Source organism: Oncorhynchus nerka, linkage group LG2 (genome assembly GCF_034236695.1).
Source record: "Oncorhynchus nerka isolate Pitt River linkage group LG2, Oner_Uvic_2.0, whole genome shotgun sequence".
NCBI lineage: Eukaryota > Metazoa > Chordata > Actinopteri > Salmoniformes > Salmonidae > Oncorhynchus > Oncorhynchus nerka.
The window spans coordinates 88,313,251-88,332,352 of record NC_088397.1 but is presented as its reverse complement, the minus strand read 5'-3'; the positions used below and the strand labels follow the sequence as shown (position 1 = coordinate 88,332,352).

The 19,102-nt window shown below is 42.7% G+C and overlaps 1 protein-coding gene across 1 annotated transcript; it reads left to right on the top strand.

Annotated features, from left to right (window-relative positions):
- Window positions 1-468: 468 nt before the first annotated feature.
- Window positions 469-16,072, top strand: rab22a (RAB22A, member RAS oncogene family). Its single transcript, XM_029685166.2, has 7 exons — window positions 469-777; window positions 1,286-1,365; window positions 3,711-3,792; window positions 10,204-10,275; window positions 10,775-10,881; window positions 12,850-12,959; window positions 13,222-16,072. Exons 1-7 carry the CDS (start codon window positions 742-744, stop codon window positions 13,320-13,322), a joined length of 588 nt encoding a protein of 195 aa, XP_029541026.1. The 5' UTR covers window positions 469-741; the 3' UTR covers window positions 13,323-16,072.
- The last annotated feature ends 3,030 nt before the right edge of the window (window positions 16,073-19,102 follow it).

The following is a 19,102-nucleotide window of genomic DNA, read 5'->3' as shown; positions in this document are numbered from 1 at the left end:
TCGATACAAAGTAATTTCACAAGGTTGGAGTAATAAGCCGTTCAACTACTTAAGACATTGGCCAAATCTAGGTTTTGGCAATACATTATAAGAAAATTAACAACTAAGGTATCATTTTTCACTTCTCAAACCCCAGCCTTGTCTGTTTGGCAAGCGTTTCTGGAAATATCGCGATGTTGCGCCTCTGGGTTTAGAAACTCCACAGCTGGCCATTTTGTCACAGATACGAAGACGAGTCACCTATCTATCTCTATGGCTTTTACAATCAACGAAGCCAATACTACTTCCTGAAAGTACTTCCTGATTTTGTTTTTCAAGTTTAAAATAATAATAATGTAAACAATAATGTAGTTAAATATGTAGGAGATATACGTTGGTATTATTAAAACGAACATAAAGAAAGCGTGTGGGCTACATACATTTCTAAACTAAAAATAACTACGGAGTGTCACGTGACACGACATTGGACGGTATTTCAAGATGGAGTCTGCGCCTTATTTTGTAGCTTTCCACCTACAGTAATCATAATATGGCAAATTAAATCAGTGATTTTTAAAGTTCTGAGTTTGAGAAGTTCATTTTTTCTTTGCTTCTCGTCAATCTGTTTGGGATTTGAATATAGGTATTTGATGAAAAGAGAGGTTATTTGCAAAAAATCTTGTCAACTGAAACATCTAGCTAGGTAGCGATCGGTTAAGTGGTTGGAATGTTCATAAACGTTCTATTAATTCGGAGATCGATATGACGTTGAGAGAGTTAAAGGTTTGCCTTCTTGGGGTAAGACAATCTGATTTGTATTCATCTAACTATCTGTTCATTCAGATTGCAGTATGTCAAGTGACAGACGCCACAGCAATGCTACTAAACGTTTTGTGCACCGCACTACCTAATATGTAGCTGGCTGAACTCTCCTCCATGGCGAAGTAAGTTTCTGATGAACTCTACCAACGGAGTGGGGCAGAGACCAGTTCGTCAAACTCCCTTAACCGTGGAGTTTAGTCAGTTAGCTAATATTTAAATGACATTACACTATTTTACTCATCAGTAGTAGATTAGTCGTCCAGACTAATGTTGATAAACATTACATGTGTATGTATTGCACAAGTGTTGCGAAATATTTGCATCATAGCAGTAGGAATATTTCTTCTTCTTGAACCAATGGGGTATTCTCTTCACATAATGATGTTATCCTGACGATGAGTTAATGGTCTGTGTGGTCTTGGCAGTAACCGAGTATGGATGAATTCTAACATTCACTAAACTCCTTTCCCTTGTGATTCTTCAGGACACTGGGGTTGGAAAGTCAAGCATTGTTTGGAGGTTTGTGGAGGACAACTTTGACCCTAACATTAATCCAACTATTGGGTAAGTGTTATAGACCTTCACCCACTAAATATTCTGGAAAGATGATTTCCTATCCTACAAGGTCCAACTGTAATTTGACTTACTCCTTCAAACCCAACCGCTCCGGAAACAATACATACATACAGTACATACACAGGTTTTGAAGAGGTGGGGGGGGGGGGGCTGCCACACTGGGTGCCCAGTGAGCTGTTACACTGGGTGCCCAGTGAGCTGTTACACTGGGTGCCCAGTGAGCTGTTACACTGGGTGCCCAGTGAGCTGTTACACTGGGTGCCCAGTGAGCTGTTGTGGGAAGTTAAGTGCAATGGCATGTAGGATTTGATTCCAGCAACCCTCCGGTTGCCAGCTCACTTCCTGACAGATTTTTCCTGCGGATCCGGGATTTGAACTGGCAACCCTCCGGTTGCTGGCTCGCATCTCTAACCTGCCCCTTAATGTACTGTACTGCCTGCCAATGCATTGAGTAATACATTTAGAAAAATGCATGCACATATTGGGATTTACTGGGAGTGATGTCATCCCAGTCTAATTCATTTATAGCCTGGCCCCAGATCTGTTTCTGCGATCATGTCAACTCATGACAGTGAGAGGCAAGGAGTTGACATGATCGCACAAACAGATCTGGGACCAGGCTAATCATTTTATCACAAGCTAATCAATGTATCACTTCTGTAATTATTTTTGTAATGTGGTAAAAGGGTGAGCCTTATTGTACACTCAACAAAAAATATAAACGCAACAATTTCAACGATCTTACTGATTTACAGTTCATAAGGAAATCATTCAATTGAAATAAATAAATCAAGGCCCTAATCTATGGATTACACATGACTGGGAATACTCATATGCATCTGTTAGTCACAGATACCTTTAAAAAAAGATAGGGGTGTGGATCAGAAAACCAGTCAGTATCTGGTGTGACCATCGTTTACCTCATGACACATCTCCTTCGCATAGAGTTTATCAGGCTGTTGATTTTGTCCTGTGGAATGTTGTCCCACTCTTCTTCAATGGATGTGCGAAGTTGCTGGATATTGGTGGGAACTGGAACACTGTCAAACACTTCGATCCAGAGCATCCCAAACATGTTCAATGGGTGACGTGTCTGGTGAGTATACAGGCCATGGAAGACCTGGGACATTTACAGCTTCCAGGAATTGTGTACAGATCCTTGCCACATGGGGCTGTGTATTATCATGCGAAACATGAGGTGATGACGGCGGATGAATTGCACGACAATGGGCCTCAGGATCGCATCACGGTATCTCTGTGCATTCAAATTGCCATCGATAAAATGCAATTGTGTTCGTTGCTCATAGCTTACGCCTGCCCATACCATAACCCCACCGCCAACCATACCTCTTGCCCACACAACGCTATACATGCTGTCTGCCCCATATATAGTTGAAACCAGGATTCATCCTTGAAGAGCACAGTTCTCCAGCGTGCCCACTAAAGTTGGTTACGACGCTGAACTGCAGTCAGGTCATGACCTTGGTGAGGATGATGAGCACACAGATGAGCTTCCCTGAGACGGTTTCTGACAGTTTGTGCAGAAATTATTACATTGTGCAGTCCCACAGTTTCATCAGTTGTCCGGGTGACTGGTCTCCGATGACTCCGCAGGTGAAGAAGCCGGATGTGGAGGTCCTGAGCTGTCGTGGTTACACGTGGTCTGCGGTTATGAGGCTGGCAGGACGTACTGCCAAATAATTTAAAATTATGTCGGAGGTGACTTATGGTAGAGAAATGAACATTACATTCTCTGGCAACATCTCTGGTGGACATTCCTGCAGTCAGCATGCCAATTGCACACTCAACTTGAGACATGTGGCATTGTGTTGTATGGTGCACTTGTGTAATTATCATGCTGTTTAATCAGCTTCTTGATATACCACACTGGTCAGGTGGATGGATTATCTTGACAAACAAGAAATGCTCACTAACAGGGATGTAAACAAATTTGTGCAATACATTTGTGAGAAATAAGCTTCTTGTGCATATGTACAATTTTATTTCAGCTCATGAAATATGGCATCAACACTTTACATGTTGCATTTTATATTTTTGTTCAGTGTCATAAACTAGTTGTTCCCAACTCCAGTCCCCGAGTACCCCCAACAGTACACATTTTGAATGTAGCCCCGGACAAGAACTACTGATTCAACTTGTCAACTTATCATCACGCCCTCTTGAGTTGAATCAGGTACTGTATATTTGTCTGGGGCTACAACATGTGCTGTTGGGGGAAGTCAAGGACTGGAGTTGGGAAACACTGTATTAAACCATGTTAACATTATTTTGAAATGTGACTCGCATTGTATGGTTGTATTTTTGTTTTCCAGGGCATCCTTCATGACAAAGACGGTGCAGTATCAAAATGAGCTTCACAAATTTCTCATCTGGGACACTGCAGGGCAAGAGAGAGTTAGTAATCTTCTATCTTTTACAATATATTTTTCTCCAGATGAAGTGGTCCCTGTTAGATATAGGCCTTGTTTGAATAAAAATGCATCCTTCATTCCTCACTTCATTGAGGTAGCTTAATTACTGATCTCACATGATATGTAAAATCAACATATTGGAAGTATCGCTCTCACTGACCTATCCAATCAGATAAGAGATTACATCAAGAAAGAAAGGAAGGAAGGAAAGAAAGAACACCACATTTCTAAGGAATTTGACCAGGGCCATAGAGGTCTATGTTAGGGCTCCCGAGTGGCACATCGGTGCAATAGGCAACACAGTCCCTGATTCGAATCCAGGCTGAATCACATCCGGCCGTGATTGGGAGTCGCATAGGGCAGCGCACAATCGGCCCAGCGTCGTCCGGGGTAGGCCATCATTGTAAATAAGAATCTGTTATTAACTGACTTGCCTAGTTAAATAAAAAATATATATATGTTGAAGGCACATACTCCAAGTGCAGTATGTCATTGTACCTGATAGGGGGCGATATTTAGCTTACATTTAGCTGCCCCCACCAAAACATCAGCTTCTCTTTCCTCTCTCACTCTCTACCACAGCAAAGTTTCACTTTCAGCTATTAGTGAAAGGGGGGGGACATTGATACTGTTTCATATTTCAATATTGTTTTTGGAGGGTATTATATAGATATTTTGACTCCAGATTTGTAAAGTTGCGTTTTGTCGACTAGCGCTAGTCGACTGTACCTGTGCCAAAACTCTGGTATTTTTCATCCTCGAGCTTGTTCTCCATCTTCTTTTTAAATAGTAAGCCGCTACCATATTTTTCTGTACTTTTTATTTTCATGACTGATCAAAACTAATTTTCTCATGGCTCTCTCTTGTCCCTCTGCAGCAGACATATAATGAGCTATATGTTTGGAACATCAAAACGCAATATCGAGTTGCAATACATATCATATCGACACCGAAGTATCAAGATAATACAGGATCGTGAGGTCCCTGGCAATTCCCATCTCTATCATCTATGTGTACTGTGTCATTGGAGCGCACTCCGCATTATGCTAAATCATGCTTCCATGTGCATCGTCCTTTGAACAGTCAAGACGAGTGGCTCATCAGCAGTCATAACGTGTGAGGCGAAAGTCTAGGGGCCACTCGCAACATGATCTGCTGTGATGTTAAATCTGGAATGCCTTGTAGCCCACACAGACGGACGACTGAAATAGATTATCTTTCAAAAGATGCACCACATGAGTAATATAACACTGTGTAGAAATGTATATTAGTGTACATGTATGATACAACAACTCCTTTGAATACAGTTCTGAAACCAGGTTAATATACAACAACTCTGTTGAATACAGTTCTGAAACCAGGTTGATATACAACAACTCTGTTGAATACAGATCTGAAACCAGGTTAATATACAACAACTAGTCTGGCTCCGGATGGGTTTGTGCCATATAGCCAACTTTTTATGGTCGTTATCGTAACAAACATGACGTTTGGCATACCTGTTTACGGTGGTGAGATAATGGTTTGTTCCTCTGTGTTGTGTTCTAGAGAGGGGTGGTGAGATAATGGTCTGTTCCTCTGTGTTGTGTTCTAGAGAGGGGTGGTGACATAATGGTCTGTTCCTCTGTGTTGTCTTCTAGAGAGGGGTGGTGAGATAATGGTCTGTTCTAGACGTCGACCAATTTAATCGGAATAGCCGATTTAAATAGGGCCAATTTCAGGTTTTCCTAACAATCGGAAATCGGTATTTTTGGACACAGATTTGGCCGAATTATTTATTTACACCTTTACACCTTTTATTTATCCTTTATTTAACTAGGCAAGTCAGTTAAGAACACATTCTTATTTTCAATGACTGCTTAGGAACAGTGGGTTAACTGCCTTGTTCAGGGGCAGAATGACAGATTTTTACCTTGTCAGCTCGGGGATTCAATCTTGCAACCTTACAGTTAACTATTCCAATGCTCTAACCACCTGATTACATTGCACTCCACAAGTTTATCTAGCGTGTCCTGCGTTGCATATAATCGATGCGGTGCGTATTCGTGTTAAAGGACTGTCTTGCTCCAATGTGTACCTAACCATAAACATCAATGCCTTTCTTAAAATCAATACACAAGTATATATTTTTTAACCTGCATGTTTAGTGAATATGGCCTGCTAACCCGGCTCGTTGCGAACTCTGAAGACTATTTCTTCCTAACAAAGACAGCCAACTTCGCCAAACGGGGGATGATTTTAAAAAAGCACTATTGTTGCACGACTATACCTAACCATAAACATCAATGCCTTTCTTAAAATCTATACACAGTAGTATATATTTTTAAAAAGGCATATTTTGCTAAAAGAAATCCAGGTTAGCAGGCAATATTAACCAGGTGAAATTGTGTCACTTCTCTTGCGTTCATTGCATGCAGTCTCTGTATATGCAACAGTTTGGGCCACCTAATTTGCCAGAATTTTACGTAATTATGACATAACATTGAAGGTTGTGCAATGTAACAGGAATATTTAGATGCCACCCGTTAGATAAAATACGTAACGGTTCGGTATTTCACTGAAAGAATAAACGTCTTGTTTTCGAGATGATAGTTTCTGGATTCGACCATATTAATGACCTGGCTCGTATTTCTGTGTGTTATTATGTTATAATGAAGTCTATGATTTGATAGAGCAGTCTGACTGAGCGATGGTAGGCACCAGCAGGCTCGTAAGCATTCATTCAAACAGCACTTTAGTGGGTTTTTCCAGCAGCTTGTCGCTGTGCTTCAAGCATTGAGCTGTTTATGATTTCAAGTTTATGACATCAACTCCCGAGATTAGGCTGGTGTAACGATGTGATGTGAAATGGCTAGCTAGCGGGGTGCGCGCTAATAGCGTTTCAAACGTCACTCGCTCTGAGACTTGAAGTGGTTGTTCCCCTTGCCCTGCAAGGGCTGCCGCGGCTTTTGTGGAGCGATGGGTAACGCTGCTTCGAGGGTGGCTGTTGTCGATGTGTTCCTGTTTCGAGCCCAGGTAGGGGCGAGGAGAAGGACGGAAGCTATACTGTTACACTGGCAATACTAAAGTGACTATTGGATGTTGTTATAGGCAAAGGTATATGAAATACAAGTCGTATAGAGAGAAATTGTCCTATAATTCCTATAATAACTACGACCTAAAACTTCTTACCTGGGAATATTGAAGACTCCTGTTAAAAGGAACCACCAGCTTTCATATGTTCTCATGTTCTGAGCAAGGAACTTAAATGTTAGCTTTTTTACATGGCACATATTGCACTTTTACTTTCTTCTCCAACACTTTGTTTTTGCATTATTTAAACCAAATTGAACATGTTTCATTTTATTTGAGGCTAAATTGATTTTATTGATGTATTATATTAAGTTAAAATAAGTGTTCAGTATTGTTGTAATTGTCATTATTACAAATACATTTTTTTAAATCGGCCGATTTAATCGGTAGCGGGTTTTTTGGGCCTCCAATAATCGGTATCTGCGTTGAAAAATCATAATCGGCCGACCTCTAGTCTGTTCCTCTGTGTTGTGTTCTGGAGAGGGGTGGCGAGATAATGGTCTGTTCCTCTGTGTTGTGTTCTGGAGAGGGGTGGCGAGATAATGGTCTGTTCCTCTGTGTTGTGTTCTAAAGAGGGGTGGTGAGATAAAACAGGGTTTTTTCTTCTGTTCTTTGAGCTTGTCTGAGGGCTTGGCCTGAAACAACGCTTACATTTGATTTTCCCTTAAGATAAGACACTTTCTCTGCCTGCTCCCTAGTTCCAATTGATCCACAGCCACTCTCCCTGCCAGCTCTCCTGCTCTCTCTCTGCATAGGTATATTCAGGGTAGTGGTGAAGCCCACACCATATTGCTGAGACGTTCAGATCTACTCAGAGGGTAGAGCCAAAAGGAAGGGATTTGGGACTCTCTCGCACACACTCACTCAGTCTCTCCCAGTGTTCCACGGCTGTGAGCGAGAAGATGAGAACATTTCTGGCCTGCTTCGCTGTTGTCTTCCTTCATTGTAAATCTGCAGCTGCCTTGTTTTGATGCTGATCGCCTCTGGAGAAGTTGTGGTCATCAGAACCAGTTTGTGTAAATAACAGTATTGGAGTTCGGTTGAGAGATTTAGTAGAAGCCGGTGGAATGAGAGAGAGCTGTGATTAGAGCTGTAATGATGCACCCTCTGATGGCCTGACGGGTGCATCATCTTACCTGTGCTTGTCAACACCCCTGTCCAGAGACCTCCCATCTCACCCTGCTGCTGCACAGAGAAGAAGCTGGGTCTCCCCTTTTCTCATGCATGGACGGGCACCTTTCATTGGGTGCCAGGCTCATAATTTCAGTAATTCATCCACACACGTTTAGCAAAATAAGGGCCGCTTTTTTTATTTGAATTTTTACAGCTCTGGTGTGGCCGGATGTCTGGGCCCGTATCAACAAAGCCTCTCGAAGTAGGAAGTTTCACCTTTTTCTATCATAATGAAATAACATTATATGGACAGGTTGGGACCTGATCCTAGATCAGCACTCCTACTTTGAGATGCGTTGTGGATTCTAGCCCTCACTGTGAAAATGCTCTCTGGATACACTTTGGAAGGGGACCACACAAGACTGGCTGTACTGCGTCTAGCTACACATCGCTAGCCAGTCAGACAGGCAGCATCCCTTTCCGCCATCTGCCAAGTATCCCAAGTTGGACTCCCTCCGGTAGTCTCGGGGCCAGTAACAACTATAATTGCAAGGAATGTGTGCTTTTCCTGAGGTAACCGTGTCATTCCAAGCTGGGATAGTTTATTCCTTTTTATCGTAAAGGAAAATGAGAATTGGCCCAGGTCGTGCCAAGTCAATGTTTGACTGGGATCACTCCTGTTTGTTTTAAAGCTAATCTCTTTATTTCATTAGCTAATAGATTACATGCCTATTATTCCTTTCATGGTTAAATATGCTAATTATGTTAGAATATTTGTGTGGTAGATTATCCTAAGATGTAGAAGGATCTAGCCTAAATGGTAGCCTAACTTATGACAGGTGTGTTACCTTCCACTTGTTTTTTTGTTTTTCTTCATACAGTAGATGGTCTGAATACCATTCATTGTTACTTCTCAGTATACGTGATAACAATCATATCAAATCAAACATATGCTGCATGCCTTTTCAACAATATCAAAATACTTGTGTTCACATAATTTGAAAGAGTGAGTCTGAAATTGATTGTGAATGAAGATACTTTTCTGCAGGTAATTTCAGGCTGTAGCCTGCACATTTTAGAGATATTGGATTTGTTATTTGGACAAGAATGCTTAGGTTCGCATTTGGTAACAGCAGCTAGGTAAATGAAACCAAAGTATGGATCGCTGTCTCTCCTCGTCCAATAGTTAGGTGAACTATCCTTAAGCTTGACAACAGGTTTAAAAACAGTCATCGCAGAGACCTTTTGCATTTACCCATCCAGTGGAAGGAAAGGTCTGAAATATGCATTTGATTTAGAGTTCTATGAACACAGGCATATGCTAATTGCGTTGGCATTTTCAAGCCAGGACTCATAAGCTTTTGGAAAATATTATACCAGAAGAAATGGAGAACTGGCAAACATCAGGCAACCCCCCCCAACAATGGAATGGGGAACGCTGTAAACTCAGCTTGTTTTTATTATGCAGGGATTTGTGATCTGCTGGGTGAAGACCAAATGTATAGTTCTCCATTAATATGAAATGGCTAACTGCCTTTGACACATTGTGCTCCTCTTTATCCTGATGCTTACCACATGTGAGCCCTCGATGGAAAGGCTTGTCATACTTCCCATGTAACGAAAGCCACTTGGCATATAGGCTTGGAACAGAATTCCTTTTGGGGTTTTCAAAAAGGTCCATCGTTTCTCTTTTTGAGTTGGATGTTTTATCTCGTAACACGTTCAGGTAAAACGGAAAGTGAAGTAAGTTACGTAACGGTGACGAAATGTAACCGTATACGGCTTAATAAAGATTGGGTAGTTTGACTGTGTAATATTTTGGAAACGGGCGGTAGAACGGATTGCAATGCTATTTTGGTAGCCTTTGATTTTCTCATGGATGTCCTAAATCAACAATTACGAGCGATCTAGATACACAATCCTTGAAGATGAGCCAAAAATGTCTGTGACTGTTTCTTTAAAGCATAGCATCTCTTAGGATAAGTCATGTACTGTTACTTTAATTATGATCTACACTACCACAAATGCATACATGGCCCCTTGACCTCACTATAACAGTGCAACCGGTTTGGCTGTAGATAAATCCCTGTTGAAAGCTTTAGAAAACCAACTATCTTCTCTGTCCAGAGGGACAGCCTCTTTATCTGAAGAATGGTTGCAGTCCATTACTCACCGTGCTCTTTCTCCACTTCTCTCTGCTTTCCCATAGTTCCGTGCGTTGGCGCCAATGTACTACAGAGGCTCTGCGGCAGCCATCATTGTTTATGACATCACTAAAGAGGTAAAGTTTTCCCTCTGGTAACATGCTGTGATATAACATTTGTTTAGTTGTTGTTTTTTTCCTCAAATGTTTAAAAGGACACTGTACCACTCTTTTCCTGTGATGTAATTTTGCTAAATTATATATTTTTTACCACAGAAAAAAAATCTCTAAATAGATTGACCTTTTGCAAAACACAGGTATCCATGCACAGAATTCTGCTGTCAACTGTAGGCAACTATGGGGGCCCACTGGTCACTGAGTCCAATGTAGGCATGTTCAGTAAACATCTGATACTGGCCACTCACATTCCATGTGGAGAGAGGCACACCCATTTGTCTGCATATCATGTTTACATCGCCTATGTTTTTCATGAATGTTTAAACCACATACTCCCACACAGTCATGCGTTGCATAACATTTTCTCAAACTCTGACATCTTACAATATAAGATGTTTACTAGGCCTATATACTGTATACTATAAAGTTAGTAAGAATGGCTCGAACCGTTGTTTCTCAGGACTCGTTCCAGACGTTAAAGAACTGGGTGAAGGAGCTTCGTCAACACGGCCCGCCCAACATCGTGGTAGCCATCGCTGGCAACAAGTGTGACCTATCCGATGCCAGGTAAATAAATCCCTCATGTCCCCCCAGGAAGACAAGGTTGCGTTCCAAATGGCACCATATTCCATATATAGTGCACTACTTTGGACCAGGGTCCTGGTCAAAAGTAGTGCACTATATAGGGAATAGGGTGTCATTTGGGACACAGACACTGGTTTATTGTTACAAATCAGCAGCATGGCTTCCATACTCTCATTTTACCAGACGAATCGCTGAATTATTGACACGAGATTTGGTTGTGCTACATTTTCTAATGAAAGTTAAAGGACTCATTCCACGCTTTGTTTGTGCAAGGGACGTCATCGGCCGAGCCAAGCGTGTATCTTGAAACTTTCGGCTCCAACAATTTGAACGTACCGAGGAACGGTAACAAGCTGGAGATACACTTCTCCCAGTTTATCTAATGTCACTCAAACATGCTGGCTTTAGATGAGAGGACTTTAACTACTAGAGTAGCTTAATTTGCACTGAAGCAATGGAGAGAACTGATGCTTGAAAATCGATGACATTTTTTCCCATCTACCATCCATTAGTATTAGTCTTAATTGACAATCTAAGCAGTTGTTAGACATGACTGTACATGGAAATGTTATACAGCACAGGTCTGGTTGAAAAAGAGAAACATGGATATGCTATTGTTTGCAGTCGGGAGTGGACTCGGGAGCATACGATGCTTGTTCGCCTCCATGTAGTCCACTGTAATAAGATGAGCATTAGCTGGATTGAATGACAGAACAGTAGCACTGGGGGAAGAAGTCTAGCAGAGATGAGCACTGTGATACTGGTGGGGTGGTGCCACCTTGGGTCCCATTCTCTGTTCATCTCCCTGTTGGGTTCGTCTCATGTTTGAAGGGGTGTGTCCTCGTGCCTCCTCTTTCTCATCTGCACTGATGTGAAACAACTGGACAGGCTGACGTGAATTCTTGGCTCATGTCTCCCCAGTATTGAGCTGCACCCATAAAAATCCCCATTTAAAAGCTTTCTGTTTAAGCTAGAGATATTTGTTTTTGCATTGGATGTATCTCAAGAGTGTGCAAAGCTGTCAAGGCATTGGGTGGCTATTTTGAAGAATCTCAAATATAAAATATATTTAGATTTGTTTAACACTTATGTTGGTTACTACATGAATCCATATGTGTTATTTCATAGTTTTGATGTCTACAATGTAGAAAATAGTAAAAAATAAAGAAAAACCCTTGAATGAGTAGATGTGTCCAAACTTTTGACTGGTACTGTATATCAAACCTTTTTTAATGTACTCAGAGGACCTTTATTAGCATATGGAGACTGTTTAGTGCCAAGAAAATAAGGGGTTAAATGCATGTAAAAATGTTTTAAATGTTTCCTGGTCTTTCTTATATCTCTCAGATAAGGGACAGAGACTTCAGAACAAACTTCCATTTGATTTTTTGGGGGACTATCTGTTGTTCCATGTAGTGAATCTGTTATTCAATGCATTCGTATGGGCTAATAGCAGTAAGGACTATCTGTTATTCAATGCGTTCATATGGGCTAATAGCAGTAAGGACTATCTGTTATTCAATGTGTTTCTATGGGCTAATAGCAGTATGGACTATCTGTTATTCAATGTGTTTCTATGGGCTAATAGCAGTAAGGCCTATCTGTTATTCAATGTGTTTCTATGGGCTAATAGCAGTAAGGCCTATCTGTTATTCAATGTGTTTCTATGGGCTAATAGCAGTAAGGCCTATCTGTTATTCAATGCGTTCGTATGGGCTAATAGCAGTAAGGACTATCTGTTATTCAATGCGTTCGAATGGGCTAATAGCAGCAAGACACAAACAAATATTTTGTATATATTTTTTTCGATACTTCGAGTGGTCTTAAAATACTAAATCAAATAGCTAAATGATCCTTGGTATGATCTTCTTAAAACAATTGCACATAGCTTAGTAGAACCCCCTTCCCCGTCTGTTACTGGTTAAGACTTGAACACACCCGTCTTTATAGGGAGGTCTCGGAGAAGGATGCCAAGGACTACGCTGACTCCATCCACGCCATCTTTGTGGAGACCAGCGCCAAGAACGCCATTAACATCAATGAGGTCTTTATAGAGATAAGTAAGTGTGTTTTTTTTGTGTTTTTTTTTCACTAGCTTTTGGAGGCATCCAATCTTTTAGGCCAAATATATGCTTTATGGTATACCATGTTTATTACTAGTGGTGTACAATGGCTGAAATTGTCTGTTGTTATTGTCTGTTTATTTAAGTGTACCAAGCAATATTGTGTGAGCTTTTGCTGATGTTCCTATTTTAACCAATGGTTTCTGGGTGTAACTTTGTTTTTTTTTGTCCCTCTTGCACATTTTGTTCCCGCCTGCAGGTCAACGGATCCCTGTCCTAGATGCAGGGGGAGGGGCTGCAGGGAATGGCTTCAAACTGCGCCGGCGGCCCTCAGAGACCCGAACCCGGACCTGCTGCTGATGCTGCCAGTGATTCCTGACCGTAGTCCCCACATTGACCCTTGACCCCTGACCCTTCTCTGCTTGCAGCCTCCATAATCCCCCCCTAACCACAGACCTGCGTCACAGAGACCTGGGAGCTGTAAATTCCACTCCTCCATCAGGAAACCCTGATTACTACCGCCATTGCGTCCTGCGTCTAATGCTACACTGTAAAGAGAGAGCAGCCGAGCAAATTACAGTTCACTGGGATATATGACCATATCTCATCGTTCTATGCGGCTAACTTTGGCTCAGTTATTGTGAAGCTGTAGTCTTGTGTTGTTAATGCCTATCCGGAGCCCAAAAGGTTCAAATGAAGTCCACAGCCTTTAAAGGCGCTGTATTTGTCGTGCAGCATTTACAGTGATATGACCTCTGCAGAAGTCAGGGCATTTTATTATTCTTGCTCTTAACCAAGCAGCACAGAGCTGTTGTGAAGGAAGTTGTCAAGGTAGTGAGTTTGTGTTTATGCAGGACCTCCCGCCCACTCCTACCGTCAACCAATCATGTCACTGCGGAGTTATACGGAGCACTCTGTATTGTTACAAAATCTGAGATGCGCACAGCGATGTGGTGTGGAGCTGAATTGAGTCACACCATCCTTACGGTGAATCCGACTACATTTTTGGATTAAGCATAAATTGGATCTCAGTATTTAGCCTTTAGGTTCGCCAAGTAGGTCTATGGCAGCTATCCTTTAGGATCGCCAAGTAGGTCTATGGCAGCTATCCTTTAGGATCGCCAAGTAGGTCTATGGCAGCTATCCTTTAGGATCGCCAAGTAGGTCTATGGCAGCTGTCCTTTAGGATCGCCAAGTAGGTCTATGGCAGCTGTCCTTTAGGATCGCCAAGTAGGTCTATGGCAGCTGTCCTTTAGGATCGCCAAGTAGGTCTATGGCAGCTGTCCTTTAGGATCGCCAAGTAGGTCTATGGCAGCTGTCCTTTAGGTTCGCCAAGTAGGTCTATGGCAGCTGTCCTTTAGGATCGCCAAGTAGGTCTATGGCAGCTATCCTTTAGGATCGCCAAGTAGGTCTATGGCAGCTATCCTTTAGGTTCGCCAAGTAGGTCTATGGCAGCTATCCTTTAGGATCGCCAAGTAGGTCTATGGCAGCTATCCTTTAGGATCGCCAAGTAGGTATATGGCAGCTATCCTTTAGGATCGCCAAGTAGGTATATGGCAGCTATCCTTTAGGATCGCCAAGTAGGTCTATGGCAGCTATCCTTTAGGATCGCCAAGTAGGTCTATGGCAGCTATCCTTTAGGTTCGCCAGGTAGGTCTATGGCAGCTATCCTTTAGGATCGCCAGGTAGGTCTATGGCAGCTATCCTTTAGGATCGCCAGGTAGGTCTATGGCAGCTATCCTTTAGGATCGCCAGGTAGGTCTATGGCAGCTATCCTTTAGGATCGCCAGGTAGGTCTATGGCAGCTATCCTTTAGGTTCGCCAGGTAGGTCTATGGCAGCTATCCTTTAGGTTCGCCAGGTAGGTCTATGGCAGCTATCCTTTAGGATCGCCAGGTAGGTCTATGGCAGCTATCCTTTAGGATCGCCAGGTAGGTCTATGGCAGCTATCCTTTAGGATCGCCAAGTAGGTCTATGGCAGCTATCCTTTAGGATCGCCAAGTAGGTCCATGGCAGTCTCACCCCCCTCCTTGCTGTGTTCACTTCATCCTCCCGTTTTCCAGATCTGTGGCTCGTCCAAGCCTATGGCACCAGATTCCTATGTGGCTCTGGTCAAAAGTAGTGCACCTTATACAGCGACTGTACAAAACATTAAGAACACCTTCCTAATATTGAGTTGTCAGCCTCGTTTCGTTGGGGCATGGACTCTACAAGGCGTCGGAAGCGTTTCACAGGGATGCTGGCCCATGTTGACTTCAATGCTTCCCACAGTTGTGTCAAGTTGGCTGGATGTCCTTTGGGTGGTGGACAGTTATTGATACACACGGGAAACTGTTGAGCGTGAAAAACCCAGCAATGTTGCAGTTCTTGACACAAACCGGTGCGCCTGGTACCTACTACCATACCCTGTTCAAGCCACTTCAATCTTTTCTCTTGCCCATTCACCCTCTGAATGGCACACCACAGGATGTTGGTGGCACCTTAATTTAAGAAGAACAGGCTCATGGTAATAACTGGAGCGGAGTCAGTGGAATGGTATCATGTACATTAAACACATGGTCTCCAGGTCTTTGATGCCATTCCATTAGCTCCATTCCAGACATTATTATGAGCCATTTTCCCCTCAGCAGCCTCTACTGTGGCACACATAGACAATCCATGTCTCAAGGCTTAAAAGTCCTTCTTTAACCTGTCTGCTTCCCTTCATCTACACTGATTGAAGTGGATTTAACAGGTGACATCAATAAGGGATAACTTGGTCATTCTCTGTCATGGAAAGAGTAGGTATTCCTAATGATTTGTCCACTCTACACGAATGTTCTATTTGTTAAATTGTGCTAGTGTAAAAGAAGTCATTGTTGGATTTTATTTTTCTTCCCAAATTTAAGAAGAAACATCCCCAACTCTAACTCTTGTGAACCAGGTAGATAAGTCAGGTGCATGATGGGAAGTATAGTTGTGTAGTCTGTTACATTTTAAGGACCTTCACACAGTGCTTTGCGGCACAGGGCCAAGGCAGGTGTTTGCCAAACTGCTTGATCCCTAATGGGGGTAATGTGGGTAACATTTTCCCTCCAAAGTGTCAAGGCTAAAGCAGTCACTGAGAGACACAACGATATTGATGAGCACTGAAATTGTAATGGAGAAACAATATGACAGAAAAAGCTTCTGTCATATTGTTTCTCCATTACAATTTCAGTGCTCATCAATATCGTTGTGTCTCTCAGTGACTGCTTTAGCCTTGACACTTTGGAGGGAAAATGTGTTTGATAAAGGGGATTTTAACTTGGCTGGTTGATGGTTACCACCGAAAAGGAGTCATTTTATTGCTCTCTTCTACATTGAGGCCTCGTCTCTTAGAGGGCCAGGCTGTTTGAGTGCTGACAAGACTGGCAGTCAGCAAGTGTGCGGTTATAACTGCTAACGTTTTCCACTTTAATAGTTGGGGCGGGAGGGTGGCCTAGTGGTTAGAGCGTTGGACTAGTAACCGGAAGGTTGCAAGTTCAAACCCCCCGAGCTGACAAATCTGTCGTTCTGCCCCTGAACAGGCAGTTAACCCACTGTTCCTAGGCCGTCATTGAAAATAAGAATTTGTTCTTTATCTGACTTGCCTAGTTAAATAAAGGTAAAACATTTTTATTTTTTTATTTAGCCAATCGCTGAAATTCTGTAAATGAATTTCCCTGGAGTGCTTGGAGTATACTGCCAGCCCTTTTACAGTGTTCATTGCGTTTCAATGTTTTTGAAATGGCATTTGAACTGTTTGTGTTAGTTGGCAACCCCCGTCCGTCTGCGATCTCTCACTTTTTTTTTGTTATGACCGTTTTACAGGAGAGTGATTTTGTGAGGTCCTGCCAATTCTTTAATTGTCCCATAAAATTTAAAGAAAAATCATCGTTCTTTTCTCATTCCTTTACAGAATAAGCACTGGCTCGCACATCCAACATAGTTTTACTACCTGGCCAGAGATAAAAAAGGACCATATCTGGAAACTGGACTTGTTCTAAGAAGAACAAGTCGACAGTCTTTAGATCTTTCTAAAGAAAAGGTTTCCCGCAGAGAACCAGGCACAGCTTTCCATTGACATGCTGACCCGCTGATGAACCGTGCACTCTTTTCAATTCCAAATGATGTGCTCTACTCCGGGGACCTGTTTCATTCGTTCCCCTTGCTCCTTCTTTCTGCTGCTGGCTGCCTTCACTACGCTGTGAAGCAAGCAATTAAGGAAAGCTTGAATGTGGTGTGCATCTGGAACACCTTGTCCAAAAATACAAAGAGAAGCGATGAAGGAACACTGAGCAATGTGTTCACTCTGTCTTAAATTGCTCCTTTGTGTAGTACAGTAATGTAAAGTCTCACATTTTAGTTCCTGACCTATTGCCATTTGATAGGCAATTTAGGGATAATGCCTAGCATAGAGTGATCCATGTAGTTGTTCCCCTTTTGATTTTCTCCTAGTGTCTTTCTCTCTTGCCGAAAACACGTGAATGGGCCACATTTAACACCAGTTGAGGACTGGCCAGCCTGCCTCTAGCTGAGGACTGGCCAGCCTGCCTCTAGCTGAGGACTGGCCAGCCTGCCTCCTAGCTGTGGACTGGCCAGCCTGCCTCTAGCTGAGGACTGGCCAGCCTGCCTCTAGCTGAGGACTGGCCAGCCTGCCTCTAGCTGAGGACTGGCCAGCCTGCCTCTAGCTGAGGACTGGCCAGCCTGCCTGCCTCCTAGCTGAGGACTGGCCAGCCTGCCTCCTAGCTGTGGACTGGCCAGCCTGCCTCCTAGCTGTGGACTGGCCAGCCTGCCTCCTAGCTGTGGACTGGCCAGCCTGCCTCCTAGCTGTGGACTGGCCAGCCTGCCTCTAGCTGAGGACTGGCCAGCCTGCCTCTAGCTGTGGACTGGCCAGCCTGCCTCTAGCTGAGGACTGGCCAGCCTGCCTCTAGCTGAGGACTGGCCAGCCTGCCTCCTAGCTGTGGACTGGCCAGCCTGCCGTCTGAATTGTCTGTCCTTTATCGTAATGTGTGCATTTGTTCACTTCCTTTCATTGATTTAAAGGAAACGACTGGTTTAAGAAATATGATGGAAAAACTCTCTGTATTCAGTGGACACCAATCTAACCCAATGCTTTTAAATGAGCGGGGAGGAGTACACAATTGCACACTGTTTAAGGGATAGGAGGGATAATTGTGTTTCAGGGTGGGTCTCTTGAGGTGAAGTTGTCTTAAAGAGTATTTTGTCCTTTCCATTATAATCAGTGTTGATGGGAAGGTGTGTTAATAGCAGGGTTGACTGTAATGTTCTTCAGGATAAAACATTTTTTGACAACCATGTCAGTGCAATAATTGTCTTTATGGCAAGGGTTACTAAAATGTGACAAGAATTTTTAGGTATTGAGAAGATCTAGGTTCAAGTTTTATTGTCACATGCACAAGTACAGTGAAATGCTTGACTTGCACGCTCTACCAAACAGTGCAGTAATCAATATCAAAATAGTATAACTCATTTTTTGTGTGTGTGTATATACTGAACAAAAAATATAAACGCAACGATTTTACTGAGTTGCAGTTCATAAGGAAATCAGTCAATTGAAATAAATGTATTAGGCCCTAATCTATGGATTTCACATAACTGCTTAGCGACACAGCCATGGGTGAGCTTGGGAGGGCATAGACCCACCCACTTGGGAACCAGGTCCAGCCAATCGGAATGAGTTTTTCTTTTTCCCCACAAAAGTGCTGTATTGCAGACAGCAATACTCCTCAGTCGATCCCACACGGGAAGAAGCCGGATGTGGAGTACCTGGGCTGACGTGATAACACGTGGTCTGTGGTTGAGGCCGGTTGGACGTACTGCCAAATTCTCTAAAATGGAGGCGGCATATGGTACTGAAATTAACATTAAATTCTCTGGCAACAGCTCTGGTGTATATCCCCGCAGTCAGCATGCCAATTGCAAGCTCCCTCAATTTGAGACATCTGTGGCATTGTGTTTTGACAAAACTGCACATTTTAGTGGCCTTTTGTCCCCAGAACAAGTTGCACTTGTGTAATGATAATGCTGTTTAATCAGCTTCTTGATATGCACACCTGTCAGGTGGATGGATTATTTTAGTAAATGAGAAATGCTCACTAACCGGAATGTAGACAAATT